General features: G+C 35.7%; 1 protein-coding gene across 3 annotated transcripts in view; it reads left to right on the top strand.

The window, feature by feature from the left end:
• ZNF451 (zinc finger protein 451) overlaps positions 1–17,155 on the top strand; it is a 92,037-nt gene that overhangs the window by 37,142 nt on the left and 37,740 nt on the right. For 2 of the 3 annotated variants that reach the window (XR_008615772.1, XM_028479236.2), the window contains exons 5-9: positions 4,835–4,946; positions 8,402–8,552; positions 9,736–9,862; positions 14,095–14,286; positions 16,730–16,883. Coding sequence is in view for 2 of the 3 variants with exons in the window: in XM_028479236.2 (XP_028335037.1) it covers positions 4,835–4,946; positions 8,402–8,552; positions 9,736–9,862; positions 14,095–14,286; positions 16,730–16,883 (736 nt within the window). In the remaining variant the exon portion in view is untranslated. The remainder of the gene's footprint in view (positions 1–4,834; positions 4,947–8,401; positions 8,553–9,735; positions 9,863–14,094; positions 14,287–16,729; positions 16,884–17,155) is intronic. The other variant, XM_024121944.3, reaches the window with a different exon arrangement.

Here is a 17,155-nt window from a genome sequence, read left to right as displayed (position 1 = left end):
TAACTGCCAGGGAGCAGAAGAAAACAAAAAAAATGAAAAGAATTGAAGACAATATCAGAGACCTCTGGGACAACACTAAACACACCAACATTCGGATTATAGGGGTCCCAGAAGAAGAAGAGAAAAAGAAAGGGTCTGAGAAAATATTCAAAGAGATTATAGTGAAAAACTTCCCTAACATGGGAAAGGCAACAGTCACCCAAGTCCAGGAAGCGCAGAGTCCCATACAGGGTAAACCCTAGGAGAAACACACAAAGACACATATTAATCAAACTAACAAAAATTAAATTCAAAGAAAAAATATTAAAAGCAGCAAGGGAAAAGCAAAGAATAACATACAAAGGAATCCCCATAAGGATACCAGCTGATTTTTCAGCAGAAACTCTGTAGGCCAGAAGGGAGTGGCAGGATATACTTAAAGTGATGAAAGAAAAAGACCTACAACCAAGATTACTTTACCCAGCAAGGATATCATTCAGATACAACAGAGAAATCAAAAGCTTTACAGACAAGCAAAAGGAAGAGAATTCAGCACCACCAAACCAGCTTTACAACAAGTGCTACTTGGAACTTCTCTAGGTGGGAAGCACAAGAGAAGAAAAAGACCCACAAAAACAAACCCAAACAATTAAGAAAATGGTAGTAGGAGCATACATATCGATCATAACCTTGAATGTAAATGGATTAAGTTCCCCAACCAAAAGACACAGACAGGCTGAATGTATACAAAAACAAGACCCATATATATGCTGTCTACAAGAGACCTGCTTCAGACCTAGGGACATATACAGACTGAAAGTGAAGGAGTGGGAAAAGATATTCCATGCAAATGGAAATCAAAGGAAAGCTGGAGTAGCAATACTCGTATCAGATAAAGTAGACTTTAAAATAAAGACTGTTACAGGAGATAAGGAAGGACACTACATAATGATCAAGGAATCAGTCCAAGAAGAAGATATAACAATTATCAATATTTATGCACCCAACATAGGAGCACCTCAATACATAAGGCAAATGCTAACAACCATAAAAGGGGAAATCAACAGTAACACAAGAATAGTAGAGGACTTTAACACCCCACTTACACCAATGGACAGATCATTCAAACAGAAAATAAATAAGGAAACACAAGCTTTAAATGACACAGTAGACAAGATAGATTCAATTATTATTTATAGGACATTCCATCTGAAAGTTGTGGAATACACTTTCTTCTCAAGTGCACACAGAACATTCTCCAGGATAGATCACATCTTAGGTCACAAATCAAGCCTTGGAAAATTTAAGAAAGTTGAAATTGTATCAGGCATCTTTTCTGACCACAACGCTATGATATTGGAAATTAATTACAGAAAAATAAACTGTAAAAAACAGAAATACATAGAGGCCAAACAGTGCACTACTGAATAACCAAGAGATCACTGAAGAAATCAAAGAAGAAATAAAAAAGTACATAGAAACAAATGACAACAAAAACACTATACAATTTTAAGGAAGATTCTTTCCCCAGACTATGTTAAGTGTGTTATTTATGGGTCATGGGCAAAGTCTCTTTGAGATAGGAGTGGTTTGCAAGTTGTCCCCCTTTTCTTCCCATTTCCTCAGTATGCTCACTTCTTTTCCCAGGTCAGATGTTACAGATGTGTTAACACCACATAGGTAATAAAGCATTTGAGATGAGTTCAGAATCTGTTAGTCACTATGACAAGTAGGGTTTTTCTCAAGGGTAGTTTCAGCTTTTACCTATGTAAATGTTCATTCATTGTATTAAAGACTTTACCTTAGCATTTGAGAAAGTTTTTTTAAACTTTGAAATTCTTGTTTATCCAGTTGTAAAGAATAAATTTACCTAGATTTCATTCTTTTCTAAGAAAGAAACTGACTCACACAGATACTTTAGCTCATTTTTTGCTATCCATTCATGACTTTTTTTTGTTTGATTCTCCTTATATATAACTTGTTTTTTAAAACTAGATGACAGAAAACAAAAATAAAACAAAACTACCCGAAAGGAAGATAATGAAACTAAAGTAAAACTAATTCTTGCAGAATTTTAGTAGGTGTTAACTGTGACTAAAAATATAGTAGAAAATGTCTTCCAGCTCTTCTAGGCCTTTGTGAATTGTTGGTGTCTCACTGTTAAAGTGGATTGTCCATCTTTTGTGATGGAAAGGTTTTAAAGAAAATTTGTTAAAATCTTCACTGGATAAATCACTTTCAGAGATAATGTGTTGTGCTTGACTAGTTGATCAGTTACCAGCTTTGCTTGTTGATATTCCAGGAGTTAAGATGACTTGCATGAAGGGATGTACCCCTAACGTGTGTGGAAATAGCTGGGTGACAGAAAAAGGGTGACTAATTTGGGGGTGATTTTAGCCAGCAAATGTTTTTTGAGCATTGACTATGTATGGCCACAGAGTTCAAATTCTATTGTAAGAAATGCCAGAGAACTTTCTTTTTAAAAAGCCTGCTTATTTTTAATTACTGGCAGTAGTTTAAAATAAGTAGGCTATTGGCTGGCATATAGTAATATTTAATCTCAATTATATTTATTTAATTTAAGGTGTTTATTTTTTAAGATTTTTGTAAGGAACTCTGATAGATGGTTTAATTTTGTACATAAGAAGATGTCTTTATAGTCTACCAGAGGCTTGCCATATTACTTTCTTTGGATAAACTAATTTTGTTTCCCATGGCATGTTATCCAGAGCACTGATCCTATAGGATACACTTTGAGAAAAAAAAAAAAAGTAATTTGGTGACTTATCAAGTTGGAATACTGTGTATTCACTGTAAGGAAAATCACATGTGTGTTAGCACTTTAAGGTTTTGGAAGTCCTACACAGAAGGGACCTTTTGAACTCTGTATTGAAACCAGTGGTTCTATATTTAATTTAATTACAGAGAATTTGAAAAAATGTATATAATGCATATTAACATATTTGGAAAATTAGTATTTTATGGCCATACTTAGAACAAAGTTGTGTAGAAGATTTTTTTCAGAGTAAAATCTTGAATCTCCCTGTCCCCTTACTTACCCTTGCTGATAGAAGATCCTGTTATAGTGATAAGTAGGTAATTCAATATTCTGGTCTATTTCTTGCAAATCCAGCATTTGTGGATTTGTGATTTCTTTTTAACAACCTTTTTGAGACAGTAAGTCCCCTAGTTATGAATGAGTTCCATTTTGATAGCACGTTCGTAAGTCCAATTTGTTCATAAGTCCAACAAAGTTAGCCTACGTACCCAATTAACACAATCGGCTATATAGTACTGTACTGTAATAGATTTATAATACTTTTCACACAAATAATATGTAAGAAACAAACAAACACAAAATATAAAGAAAACGTTTAATATCTTACAGTACAGTACCTTGAAAAGTACATTAGTACAGTACAACAGCTGGCATACAGGGGCTGGCATTGAGTGAACAGGCGAAGAGTTACTGACTGGAGGAGATCCTGGGCTTGAAATACAGATACTGTGCTACCGTACTCTATACAATACTGTAAAGTACACAAAATCACAACCAGTTGTAGAGTATGCACGCATGTGACAATGTACGCCAGACACGTGAACTAACTTACTTGACTGGACATGCAAACACACATTCGTATCTTGAAAGCTTGCATCTTGAAGGTTCGTGTGTAGGGGACTTACTGTACTGGTTAAGTGAATGGATTCTAGAATCAGATTGGAGAACGAGAGTTTAAATCCTGGCATTGTTATTTATCCTTGTGCAATTTATTTGACCTTCATGTGCCTCAGTTTTCCCATCATAAAATGGGAACAATAATAGTACCAATCTGATAGAGTTATTGTGAGAATTAGATCTAAGATGCTTTTAGAATAGTGCCTGGCACGTGGTAAGTGATTAATAAGTGTTACTTGTTCAATACAGCATGATTAGAGTATGCAAATAGACTTATCAATAATGTAACTAGAAAGATTTAGAGACTGTAACAGTCTAAAGCATCTAGTTTAGTGGTTGGCACTGGCCCACTGCCTGTTTTGATAAATAAAATTTTATTGGAACATAGCCATGCCCATTTGTTTACATATTATCTATGGCTGCTTTCATGCCACAACAGCAGAGTTGAGTAGTTGCAAAAGAGACTATATGGGCTGCAAAGCCTAAAATATTTACACTGTGGTCTTTTATGGAAAAAGTTTGCCAACCTTTGATCTAGACGCAATAGATGCTTTATACTGGCACATTTTAAGTACTAATGTGTGTCTGCTCTTATACTAGTCACTGAACAAATATTTAATAGGCTTCTGTATACTTCAGACTATATATGGAAAATTTGAAGGAAAATGTATAAAATGTTAAAGATGAAAATAATCATTCATATTTCCATTCCAGAGATAGCCATTGACATTTATCATATTTATTCTCTGCCTTTTCCCTTTCTGCAGATAGAGTTACATATAGCTTGAAATAATCTTTGTTTATATTTGGCCTTATTTGTTTAATACTATTTGGTGACCCACTTGATATCAAAAGTATATTTCTGCTTCAATGAAAAAGTTTTGTTAGTGTTTCTAATGACTTTCATGAAATGTACACACCACAATTTACTTAAATGGTACCCTTTTGTTGGAGATTAATTTGTTGCAAACTTCGTGCAAATGTAGATGACATTGGGATCAACATCTTAGAGCATGAACCTTTGGTTTGACTTACCTCTTTAAGATAGAGTTCTAGGTGTGGAGTTACAGGGATAAAGGGTAATCAATATTTTCTGATCGCTGTTGTGACAAAATCATCTTCTTAAGGAAACCGGATTAGTAACCATAGGTTAATTGAGTTTTTTCTTAATATCTTTAGGAAAAAATAGATTTTCAACATGCTCATGGGTTACAAGAATTGGAATTTATTCGAGGACATTCTGATACAGAAGCAGCGAGACTGTGTGTGGACCAATGGTTAAAAATGCCAGGTAGGTATTCTTTAGAGATCAGAGTGGAACATAAGATTACCAAGCTTCCCTAAAGCTTTAAAGCATTGTGTCTGTTTTATTCAGTTGCTAATAAGTATATAAAGTATTGAAATTTAGTTCAGTAATACTTAACAGAAGGCCTGCTTTACCAATTGTCTTCCTATTTTGGCAAAAGTGTATTTTGAGTATAAGTAATCCTTGAGCTGATCATTTATTCATTCATATGTCTCCTAGTTATTACCCTCTATGGGAGGGCGTGTAACAGGTTACTTGATGTCAGGCTTCTCTAAGGAAGTGGAATTTAAGCTGAGATGGAAAGGATTAGCATTTACTTATTTATTTGTCAGTGCAGCCTGTGTAGATATTTTGTTAAGGAAATGTCCATGTGGGAGGCTCATCTAAAGCAGTGGGTAGCTTCTTCATTGCTAACTCTTTGCAGACCTGAAATTCCTGGAAGAGTCACTGTGCAGTGTTTTCCTCCTACCAGATAATTTGGTAGAATTTTTAAGAGCCACCATGGCAACTTTTCTAGCTTGTGTAGAAGACCCGCTGAACCCTTGAAGTCTTGGGATATCCACAGAAACCTTAGCTGTGGATTTAATCCAGCAGAAAGTTTAATTACAAAAAGTCTTAGAAATATCTATGTATGCAGTGCTCAACTTTGAACCTAGGTATCTATCTTATTCTATAGTTTTCAGAGGGCTTTTCTTTGAATAGAATCAAATTGCCACTTTTAAAATAATTCCAATAATTTGTAGATATTTTAACACTTGGCCACTCCCTGAAACTGTATTTTGTTCTTATCTCCCAATGTGTTTGTTCCTGGCAAACTCCCACCTTGCCCCATCCTCCTTTTTAAATACCCTTTCCTCTTTTTTTCTTCTTAGTTGCCTGTGGGGTTAGGCCTACAGATAACATTCAATACTAGAGGTTACTAGGTTTATTTAGTCTGCATAAGTTTGGTTGTTCAGCTGTCTTTGATCCCACAGTGCTTCATTCATTTCTCTCAAATGGTTTCTACCCTGTTATGTTGCATTGATAAGTTTACGTGTCTGTGTCTTTTACCAGATTTATATGCTCCGTGGGGACAGAGACTAACTAAGGCTTATTAATCCTTTTTAGTGTCAGTGCCTAAAAAGAAGGCTCACCGTAGAGATGTCCAATAAGTGTTGGTTGAATATTATACAAGAGTGGGCTGTAAGCATTTGCATATGAACACAGAAAAGAAGCCTAGAACTCGGGTACCAAATGTGACTGTCATTCAACTAAAGAAAAGAATTGTTTGGCATTCCAGACCTACTTTAGAAAAAATACTTAGAAATATAGTCCTTAGCTGCATCAGAATCACCTGGAGTCTTAAATACACATGTCTGGGCCTTACCTCTAGAGATAATTCTAGGGCATCTGTAGATTTGGGAAGATTCCTACGTGATTTTGATAGGAAAATGGGCTAGAACTACAAGGCTCAATCTACAAGATCTTGTAAAAATTGTTCATCTCATATGAATCTAACACTTTCAAGTCTTGTCTAGAATGATTGCTGGGCCAGTAATATGTCCCTTTAGGCCTAATCCCTGGCCTCCAGTTTGTCAGAATATTTTAATTCATTGTAAATTGAATTCATGAGCATCTGTTTATATATTTCTGGGAACGAATGAGTCACTTAGCTGTGTCTTTAGGATTCTTTGCAAGATGTGGTATTGTATCAGTATATCACTTCAGGTGACACCTGGTTCATTGGTGGCTGATAAGCTTGTGCCTTGAGTTAAGGTATTTAGTTATGCTCTTTTTATGTGATTGTTTTATCTTTTTGCTTGGTCCCTGCCACTCTGTAACACTGAAGTCTGGGGTCTTTTGCTAGCACAGCTGCCTTAGCATTGGGCTATACTTGGTGTGGTGCCGTTCCACACATGGGCTTCAGAGAATGCTGAGATCTTTGAGGAGAGGAGAGCTGGGGAGAATAGAGATGGCATTGTTCTCGTCAATTCTAAAAAGTGAGATTCTACTTCTCAGTAGCATTAAGGGACTTGTTCAATCTGTTCCAAAGTATCCAACCATTATAATTCAGTTCTTTGATTAGAAGTAGTTTGAGTACTTTATAATTAATATAATCCATCTTTTATTTTTTATAGACTTTTATAGTTAGGCCAGTTTCCATACATTTGAATACTTAGTAATTCAAAAACAACACTCTGTACTATTTAAGGAAAAGAGCTGTTTAAATCTCTCTGTATTTTGCCTTTCCATAGATAAAGCTTATTTTCTTTCTGGCTTGTTTTTTCCACTTTGATTTTTATCCAGAACCTGTTTGGCTAAATAAAGGTTTTAATAGGCAACACCTGGAATGTGGATGGACAGTAAATAAAAATTATTATAATTCTGACTGCATTAAAAAATTAAAGATAAAAAAGTATATTGTTGTTAATGCCTCTTTTAATATGATTAATGCTATGTTAGTCCTTGTTTATTGGTAGAACACATTTATAAGCATTTTGGCAGCATTTAATAGAGGCATTTCCCCCATAAACAGCAGAAAAGCATTGAAACCTTCAACATATATAACCATTTGGGGATCTTAACTAGATGATGTTAAAGGAATAACATTTATTCTAGTTAAATGCTTAGGGGCTTCGTAGAAATTGCCATAAATACACAGCTTTTTGTTGTATGAAGTATTCAAGGTATTTGAATGAAACAATTTACAAGAAATAATAATAAAAGATAATAATCAAACTATCTAGAGTATATATTAGAATCCTCCTGGCAGTTTTTACAGTTCTTTGTTTATACAACATAACTCTAAATTTTTCATTGTGTAACATGTATTGGGAGTTTGCCTGGGAAGAAAATTTGGCTAAGTCTAGAAAGTTATGTGACTATTAAGACCAAGATTATAAAGAAAGAAAGGGGATGAAGAATGGACCAGGATAAAGGGGATAATTAAGGCATTCTCCTTGTCTCTCTGTCCTCTTCACTCCTTCCTGCCCTCCCAGTTACATTGTTTGACATAATATTCATAGAACCCAGATCCTCTATAATATAACTAAACCTTACGATGTGTTTAAGATAGTTAAAAGAGAAAATAAGAATTAGAAGAAAAAATCATTGCCAACTTGCACAAATGATAAGAAGAGAGGCAGGAATAGGGGTTCTGTAGAGCAACTGGTTTTCTAATATATTCCATCTTTGATGTTTCCTGGCTGTTGAACTTAAGGGAACAGTTTTTTTCCTCAGGTAATGTTACTTGGGGATGTTAATGTCTTCCCTTGTCCCAAATAGCTATTTACTTGTAGATTGTTATATCTTTTATAAGAAAGTTTGTAAACACCTAATTACAAGTAGGATCACCCAGTTGATGCTACACGTTTTTCATTGTTTTTTCATAATTCTGATTACCAGTCCAAAGGACAAGTATCTGAAATAGAAACTTAAGAATTTATATTCCGATGATGCAGGACTCAAAACAGGCACTATTAATTCTGGAACAAAAGGTTCATTCCGAAGAGGAGGCCAAATACGAGTGTCTGGGAAACCAATTTCATGTCCCATAATGCACTGTAACAAGCAGTTCGATAATGGGCACCTTCTCTTAGGACATTTGAAAAGGTAAGTGTGATATTCAGAATAGTGGATGCTGAAGATGAAATGAAAGCGTGATGCACCTCTGCCATTGTGATTGTAGCTTTATATTCCAAACTCATTGTTCTGTGCTATTATGATATAATTTTTTCTAATTTACATTTCTTAGGCTTCCTAGAAGGCTTGAAATCAGATTATTTTAGTGATATTCAATCCTAATATGTCTCATAAAATTCTAACCAGACTTTTTGCATTGATATGCATTTGGATCAGTTTTAGAGAAATGCAGTCCATTAGAAAATCCAGCATTTAGCAAATTTGAAGAGACACAAAGCACTTACAGATATTTGGGCTAGCCTAAAGAAAGCTAGTATGGCATTACAAAATAAATGCTAAAGGCAAACCAAATGTACCAAAGTTAACAATAAATGTTCTATTTATGAAATCCATCTTATTACTGAATTTTTGAATAGTAGAGCTTGAGAAAGTAAATATCAAGGGAAGGCAATATTAAAGGCATTAAATAGTCTTATCTTCAGTCTCCCCTTCTCATAGTTTAAAGATGGGAATTGAGAGTTTGGAGCTCTAAGCCTTCTCTTTTCCAGATGTCTCACCCTACTTACGCCTTACCTTACTCTTAGAGCCTTCTGGAGGGGCTTCAGCATTCTACAGATAACTATATTTTAAGTATTTTTAAAAAGTCTCTGAGGCAGTTTTAAATGACACAAATTTGTTAAATGGTTAAAATGACATTAAAAGGATTAAAAGTCATTTTTAGGAAATAGGTGTGTGCCAGAAATCTTGACATGAGATTATTATTCCAGTGGTTCATTTACAATTATTTGTGAGTTTTATGGTAAATAAAGCAAGAAGGAACAGATGATGGCTGTACAGTTTTCAAACTGGAAGTTTACCAGTTTGGCAAGACATGCTTAAATCCATTTTATTGGATCTTGGGTACTTTATGAAATGTAAAGCTGTTGGTCACTGTTTGAAGAGATCGCATGGCATATGGTATGGGAACCACTTGATATTTCTTGAATATAAAGAACATTAATATTTCAGTGGAAAAAGTGTAAAGTCCTGAATGTGTGTGTGTGTGTGTGTGTGTGTGTGTGTGTGTGTGTGTGTGTAGCTTAACAAATGAAGCAACATAGTTCTGCCCCTAGAATGTCAGATTTTCTAATGTTACCTCTCTTTTGCTGAGTAGGTTTGATCACTCTCCATGTGATCCAACAATTACACTGCATGGACCTTTCGTCAGTTCTTTTGCTTGTGTAGTATGTTATAAAAATTTTGTTACTCAACAACAATATAGGGATCACCTTTTTGCTAAGGTAAGAGCATATCCTAAGCTAAGAGTAGGTATTCTTTTTCTAGAGAACCGTGGAATGGGATATACGTGTTTTCTTGCTGCTATTAAGGTTGCATTCAATAGTGATGCACATAAAGATCAAAATTAGGATTGTCTATGGGGAATAAAATTACTTGGAACATTAAATTATAGTGGGCAGGTAACCCTGATAGCTGAAAGCCAGCAGTCTTAAAGAATATCATTTTTATGGAGTTGCTCTATGAAAATAACTTACTTTGTTCAAGATGTTCTGTGAGTTAGTCACATGATAACCAGAACATTATTCTTAAGTGTGCTGCCGTTCACTGCTGGTTGAATTGTTGGAGCCACATAGTAAATAATGATTCCTTTATTAATGCTGGTATTAAGAAATAGATCTGGTATTTAAAAGGCTGGTATTTAACACTCGCATTAAGTGTTAAATCTCAAAGGATATAAGATTGATTCATGATATTAGCAAATTCAATGTAATGAAGAACTCTGTAATAAGTGTTTCCCACACTTGATATTAGATATCTCACTAGTTAACATTACAAAATATTAATTGTGCAATATGTTCACTGTGGAAAAATTTTAAAATACTAACAAAAAGAAAATAAGAAATCACTTTTAAAAAAAATTTATTGAAGTATAGTTGATTTACAATGTTGTGTTAATTTCTGCTGTACAGCAAAGTGATTTAGTTATACATATATATATATACATTCCTTTTTATATTTTCCGTTGTGGTTTATCATAGGATACTGAATATAGTTCCCTGTGCTATACAATAGGACCTTTTTTTTTTTTTTTTTTTTTTTGTGCGGTAAGCGGGCCCCTCACTGTTGTGGCCTCTCCCTTTGCGGAGCACAGGCTCCGGACGCGCAGGCTCAGCGGCCATGGCTCACGGGCCCAGCCGCTCCGCGGCATGTGGGATCTTCCCGGACCGGGGCACGAACCCGTGTCTCCTGCATCGGCAGGCGGACTCTCAACCACTGCGCCACCAGGGGAGCCCTAGGACCTTGTTTTTTATCCATCCTACATATAGTTTGCCTCTGCTAACCCCAACTCCCGGTCCTTCCCTCCTCCATTTCCCCTCCCCCTTGGCAACCACAAGTCTACTGTCTGTGTCTGTGATTCTGTTTCTGTTTTGTAGATGTGTTCATTTGTGCTGTATTTTAGATTCCACATATAAATGACATCATATGGTATTTTTCTTTCTTTTAAAAAATCACTCTTAATTTCACGTATAGAGATAAGCATTGTTAACATTTTTATGTATATATTTCTGCTTTTTCTCCATATATAAATATTTTTACATAGGATAAAGTATGTAAATTTTTTTGTAATTAAGAAAAGCAGTGTGTGGTAAACATAAATGTTTAAATATATGTTGAATCAGTATGTACATTAAAAATCAACGAATGGCATTCTGTATGAATATATTATAGTTCATTTAATTTCCTATTAGATGTATTGTTTACATTTTTCTGTTATAAAAAACAATAACACATTAAATATCCTTGTAGCTAAAAACCTATGAGAAGATCCATGCTTGATGTATTTGCTGAGTAAATATTAGGTTTTGAAATAGTAAAATGCTAATGTCCAGAGAGAACTAGGGTTTTTCTTTAAACCATGTTTTCAGAATTTGCTAATCTCTAGCCCTATACTTGAAAAGTCATGTGGGTAGTAACTTGGATTCTGTAGAGGCTCACACAGAAAATGAAGACTTGCACTCCCAGGTGTCTCTGGTTGAGTTCTGCGGTTGACTGACCCCTGTTCTTGTGCTGGAGTGTTCCCAGGATAGATGCGCCTCTTGACGCTGAGTTTGTTGTATATTTAGTCATTAGTTTTGGGGAGCGTGTGTCTTGTTCAACCCTGATGAGTCACCGTAGTACGAAAGGAATCCATGTGCTCTAGAATGAATAAGCCGCGATGGTACATCATCAGGTGAAATAGGAGTTCAGAGGAAGGGGAGAGGAGTAGCAGGAGAAGCTGACAGAGCATTGCAGAGGAGAAGTGGTCCTCCAGGCTTGGATTTGGATAGATGGAAAGGACAAATGGTATAATCACAGGAAAGTTTGAACAAGAGCCTACACAGAGTAGTAAATATGGGAATAGGTAGCGTGCAGAGAATAGGTAACATAGCAGGCCTGAGACGTCTGTCATTAGACGGACTTGCTTGCAAGGTTGGCAGTGGGCTGTTGCCTGGGAACTTAGATTTGGCGGGTCCCTACGAGTCTCTGATGAGTGGCCTTTTGTGCATGAACTGTTGGTGCAGACAGTGTGGTTTATGCTGAACACCTAATTTCCTTGTGGGGGTCTGGAATTTTGGTCTGTACTAGGAAGGTGTGATCCGGCCCCCTGAGCAGTGAGTCTCTAAGGTATTGTTCACGTGCATTGCTGCAATTCATTGTTAAGTGTGTCCTGTGTGTCTCCGCTGGGAGAGGACCCTTGGAATCTTACACCTGGTTTCCTCTGGACCTTACCCAGTGTGCTTTTCCAAACCCTTTGTATCCTTTTGCTGTAATAAATCATAGTCATGAGTACAACTGTACACCAAGTCCTGTGAGTCCTAGCCAGCCACCAAGCCTGGGGATGGTCCTGGGGACTCCCAACACAAGTACAATAGTAACTTGACTATAAAGGCACAAAATTTAAACTTGATATTGGCAAGATACTGGACTATCACAGGACGTGACATGATGAAAATAATTCTTATATCTTCAGAGCTAGAGGGACTTTAAATTCTAGAACCAAATTCCTTCTCCTTTTTTAGGGACACCAAAGAGATTGAGTGGTATTAGAATGGCACCAGTGTTCAGGGTGGATTCAAAGATGTGGACAAGGAGACCAGTTTAGGTGACTTCAGCAGTAATTTAGCTTTGAGATGAGAAAAGGGTTTACTTAGGTAATGACATTTAAAATAAAGACCTTAAAGTGGACCCAAAAGACACATTAAAGAAAGAAATGATAGGGCTGTCTAGTGCCCTGACACAGGTTTGGGGAGAGAAGGGAAAAGGGTGCAACTACATTCCATAGTTTTTTAGTGTTTGCAGTGGGTCACTAGTATTCCACCTTTTTCAGAACTGGAGTTCTTTCAGGGCATGTTTTTCTATTCCATGCTGTAAGCATATTTATCTTTTTTCTTCAATAAATCTGAGTAGATATTTTAACCTTAAAATTAATTAATACTCTCATTTGTGTTTTCCCAAATTTCATTAATTTATTTCCTTTTTTTTCTGGGAATCACTCATCCTATGCTGTTTTGCCCTCCCTTTTGCCATCTCTCCAGGAAGTAAATTTATGATTTTCAGCCTTCTGGGAAGCAATATGGTAAAGCAGAGCAAAGGCTTTGGTGTCAGACAGACCTGGATTCCACTGTTACTTTTATTAGCTATGTGTTCTCACCAAGTTACAGCACATCTGTGAGCTTTGTTCTTCATCTCTATAGTGGAACTGTTATACTTACATACAAGATTGTTGAGATAAAACATAATACAATATAAAGCACTTATGGCCTGACATATAGTTTTTAATAAAAGCTCCTATTGCTTATTCTTTGGAGTGTCTGTCACAAGGACTCGGAAGGAACCAGTCATTACGTATCTTAAATGAGCCACAAGAGGTCGCTAGAAGATTGCATACCTGTGAATTCTGTTTCATAAAGATGATGTTCTTCAATGAAATTGTGAAACTGTCCACAATTTGCATTGTTTGCCTTGCTGCCCTTCCCTTTTCTTTTTATCTCCAGTTTCTTCTGTCTAGACTCATGCCTCTCAAACTTTAAAGTGCACACAAATCACTTGGGAATCTTGTTAAAATGCAGGTTCTGACTCAGTAGATCTGATGTGGGGCCTTAGATTCAAGATTTCTAACAAGCTTCTAGTTGGTGGCAGTGCTGCGGGTCTTTGAGTCATACTTTGAGTAGCAAGTGTCTAGTGTTTTTTGACATTCAGGCTATCCAGGGACTTCCCTCGTGGTCCAGCGGTTAAGACTTCATACTTCCACTGCAGGGGGCGTGGGTTCGATCCCTAGTCGGATCGCACATGCCTCACAAGATGGCCAAAAAAAAAAAAAAGACTATCCAATGGGTCTGTCACTGCATCACTTCCTGCTTTTCTCCCGTTTGGTGCTGGTGGGGATGGTGGAGGATGTATTGTAAGCCCCAGGATGCCTCAGTGTCACTTGTGGGTCGGTGGGCATTACAACTCTCTCTCATTCTGTTCCTAGGGCCATTCTGTCATCGAAGGTGACTCTTCCCCTTCCCCAGTCCGAGGCAACCAGTACACTACTTTTCTGTCTCTGTGGTTTTTGCCTTTTCCAGACGTTTCATTAAATGGAATCCTACAATATGTGGCCTTCTGTGACAAGATTATTTCACTTACCATGATGTTTTCAAGGCTTATTCATGTTGTGACATATGTCAGTACTTCATCCTTTTTATTGCCAAGTAATATTCCATTGTATGGACATATGCCACTTTCTGTTTATCAGTTCAGTTGGTGGACACTTGGGTTGTTTTCACTTTTTGACTGTTGTGAATAATGCTGATATAAACAAATGTACAAGTCTTCATGTGGTCATACTTTTTCACTTCTCTAATGAGTTAATTGTTGGGCCATATGGTTATCATCTTTAAGTTTTTGAAGAACTGCCAAATTGTTATCCATCACAGTGTACCAGCTTACTTTCCCACCAACAATGTTCCAGTTTCTTCACATCCTTGCCAACACTTATTATCTGTCTTTTAAAATAGCCATCCTAGTGCGATACCACCTATGAAGTGGTATCTTATTGTGGTTCTACTTTTTTTACGTATACATATTTGTATGGTGTGTTTTGAATTAATATAACTGGAAATATAATGGTAAAAAGGAATTGAGTACTTCCCAGACCTCCTATTTCCCATTCCTTCCCCTGGTTTGTAGAAGTTATTTGCAAATATGCTATACTTTTGCAATAGGTATATTCCAATAAAATTTTATGTAGAATCACAGTTTTTGTTCTATTGAGCAAACAGTTTAAATAAGCTTATTTTGAATCCACTTATAACTCACAATTATAGCTAAAGCTTATTAGAGTTCTTCAGGTGGGGTCATTTGTATAAATTGGTTGGTAGTAAATGCTTTTAGTGCTCTTATTTGGAACCTTCTAATTGGAATGCAAAGTGTCATACTGGGTGTTATCTTCTGCATGGCTCTCACCAAAATAAAATAGGGTGAGGAGTAGTGGAAAGAGCACAGGATTTACCACCACAGCTATAAAGCTGGGTGTGAATGGTAGCTTTGTCTCTTCTGAGGGTACAACTTGGAGGGGAGTGATAATTTTGTTGACTTATGTAAACTTCAGTTTTCTCATTTGTAAATAATGAAAATAGTACTTCACAGGGTTATTGTAAGGATTAAGTAGAAAAGCACATTTGAACCATAACATGGTGCTTAACATATGCTCAGTATAAATGTAAATTTCCTATCACTCCTTCTGTTGAATTTCATAAGCAACTACACAAACAATTTTGATATCCCTAATGTTAATGATAGTAAATTTAAGAAGACACAATACAACTTTTAAGGCTATTACTCTAAAGACCATTAACAAGAAGTTACATTATATTTATACACAGCACACATACAGTTATACATACACATATAAATATGCACTTAAAAATATTTCCAATTTGGGGATAGAGGAGACTCTTAGCCAGGTTTGGAAACCTGGACTCTAGAAAAGACATACCTGTTTGTATCAGAATTTTAAGGTGACCATATACTAAATTAATAGATGTTTGATGAAGAATATTTGAGAAATGGAGGATGAGACAGAGTTAGTTTTGATAACAGAGAATGGATACCAGTTGACCAGAGGGGAAAAAACAAAAACAATCAAAACATGAGGCTGGAATGGAATAAGCAATGCACGGAATTGTATGAATAAATGCTCACACTCACTAGTAGACAGGACAGGCAAATTAACATAACACACATCTGTAAGACTGCAAACATGAAAATAAGATCTGTAATAGCTATTGTGCCAGGCTCATTTAGTGCTAGGGAATCGGAATTTGTAGAGCCTTTTTGAGAAGCAGTTACACAATATCTTTTAATATTCAAATAATGAACCTTTTAACCCAATGCGGCCAATCCTGATAATGAGAGAAAAGCACTATTTAATGAGGATATATAGTCAACAATATTTACAAAACCATTGTTTACAGTGGCAAAAAAAAAAAAAAAAAAAAAACGCCTGGAAATGAATAGTTGACTAAATCTCAGTGGATCCACACCATGGAGTAGTTTGTAGCCATTAAGAAGAATAAATTAGAGTGACACCAGTTGATTTTTAGGGATTTCCATTAGTTATTGTGAAATGAGAAAACTAAGAGGCAGAAGAATCTGTAAGATGACAATATTTGATAAAACAATGGCAATTCCCCTGTGTTATTTATTTTTGTATGGAGAAATTTATGGAAGAATACATATTTGTAAACATAGGTTATATTGCAGAGTAGAGTGAACAAAGCAAAACACAAGAAAAAGTATATGTGATATGAAAACATTTATGCGTTTATATAATATTGCATATAGATATATATATAAAAAGAAAAATGTATAGAAAGCAAATGTACTTGTATGTTTATTGTCACAGAAAGATGGTAATAATTTGTTTTTAAGGAAATAATTTAAAATTTCATATATGGGACCTCATTTATGACAACAAAATCCACAGTTCACACTCAGGGAAGAAAAGTTTTCGTGTTAAAAACTGATACAAAATATTCCAAATAAATAGGAAAGTTTGAAAGTTGATTTAAGAAAATGAATATTGATTTTAGTTGTCTATAATAAAGCTTTGCCTTATATTTTAGGAAGCTGCAGATGATGGACATAAAAACAACCTTCTTCCTCAGATTATTCAGTGTTTTGCGTGTCCAAATTGCTTCCTTCTTTTTAGCAGCAAGGATGAGTGTTTGAAGCACATGTCTGGAAAGAATCATTTCCATCAGAGTTTTAAACTGGGTGGTATGTTAATACTCTCTTCTGCTGAAAATTATTAAACTACTTTAACCTTTGCTGATTTACCATACTTCTCAGATAATTCTTGAGGTAACTTATCTTCCCATTAGTTTTGAGAACCATGAAAGCAAAAGATTTTTATCTCATTTTTTACTTTTCAAAAAAGATTCTCATTATTTATTTGCACCTAAGAGTAAGGTTTACTTTGAGGAATGAAGAGAAACTTGGGAAGAAAACATTTATGCAGGATAATGTTTTTGTATATCCAATGGGAAGTT

Source organism: Physeter macrocephalus, chromosome 18, assembly GCF_002837175.3.
Source record: "Physeter macrocephalus isolate SW-GA chromosome 18, ASM283717v5, whole genome shotgun sequence".
In the NCBI taxonomy this organism is placed as follows: Eukaryota; Metazoa; Chordata; class Mammalia; order Artiodactyla; family Physeteridae; genus Physeter; species Physeter macrocephalus.
Note: the sequence above shows the minus strand (reverse complement) of the source record. Positions and strands in the feature narration are given on the sequence as shown.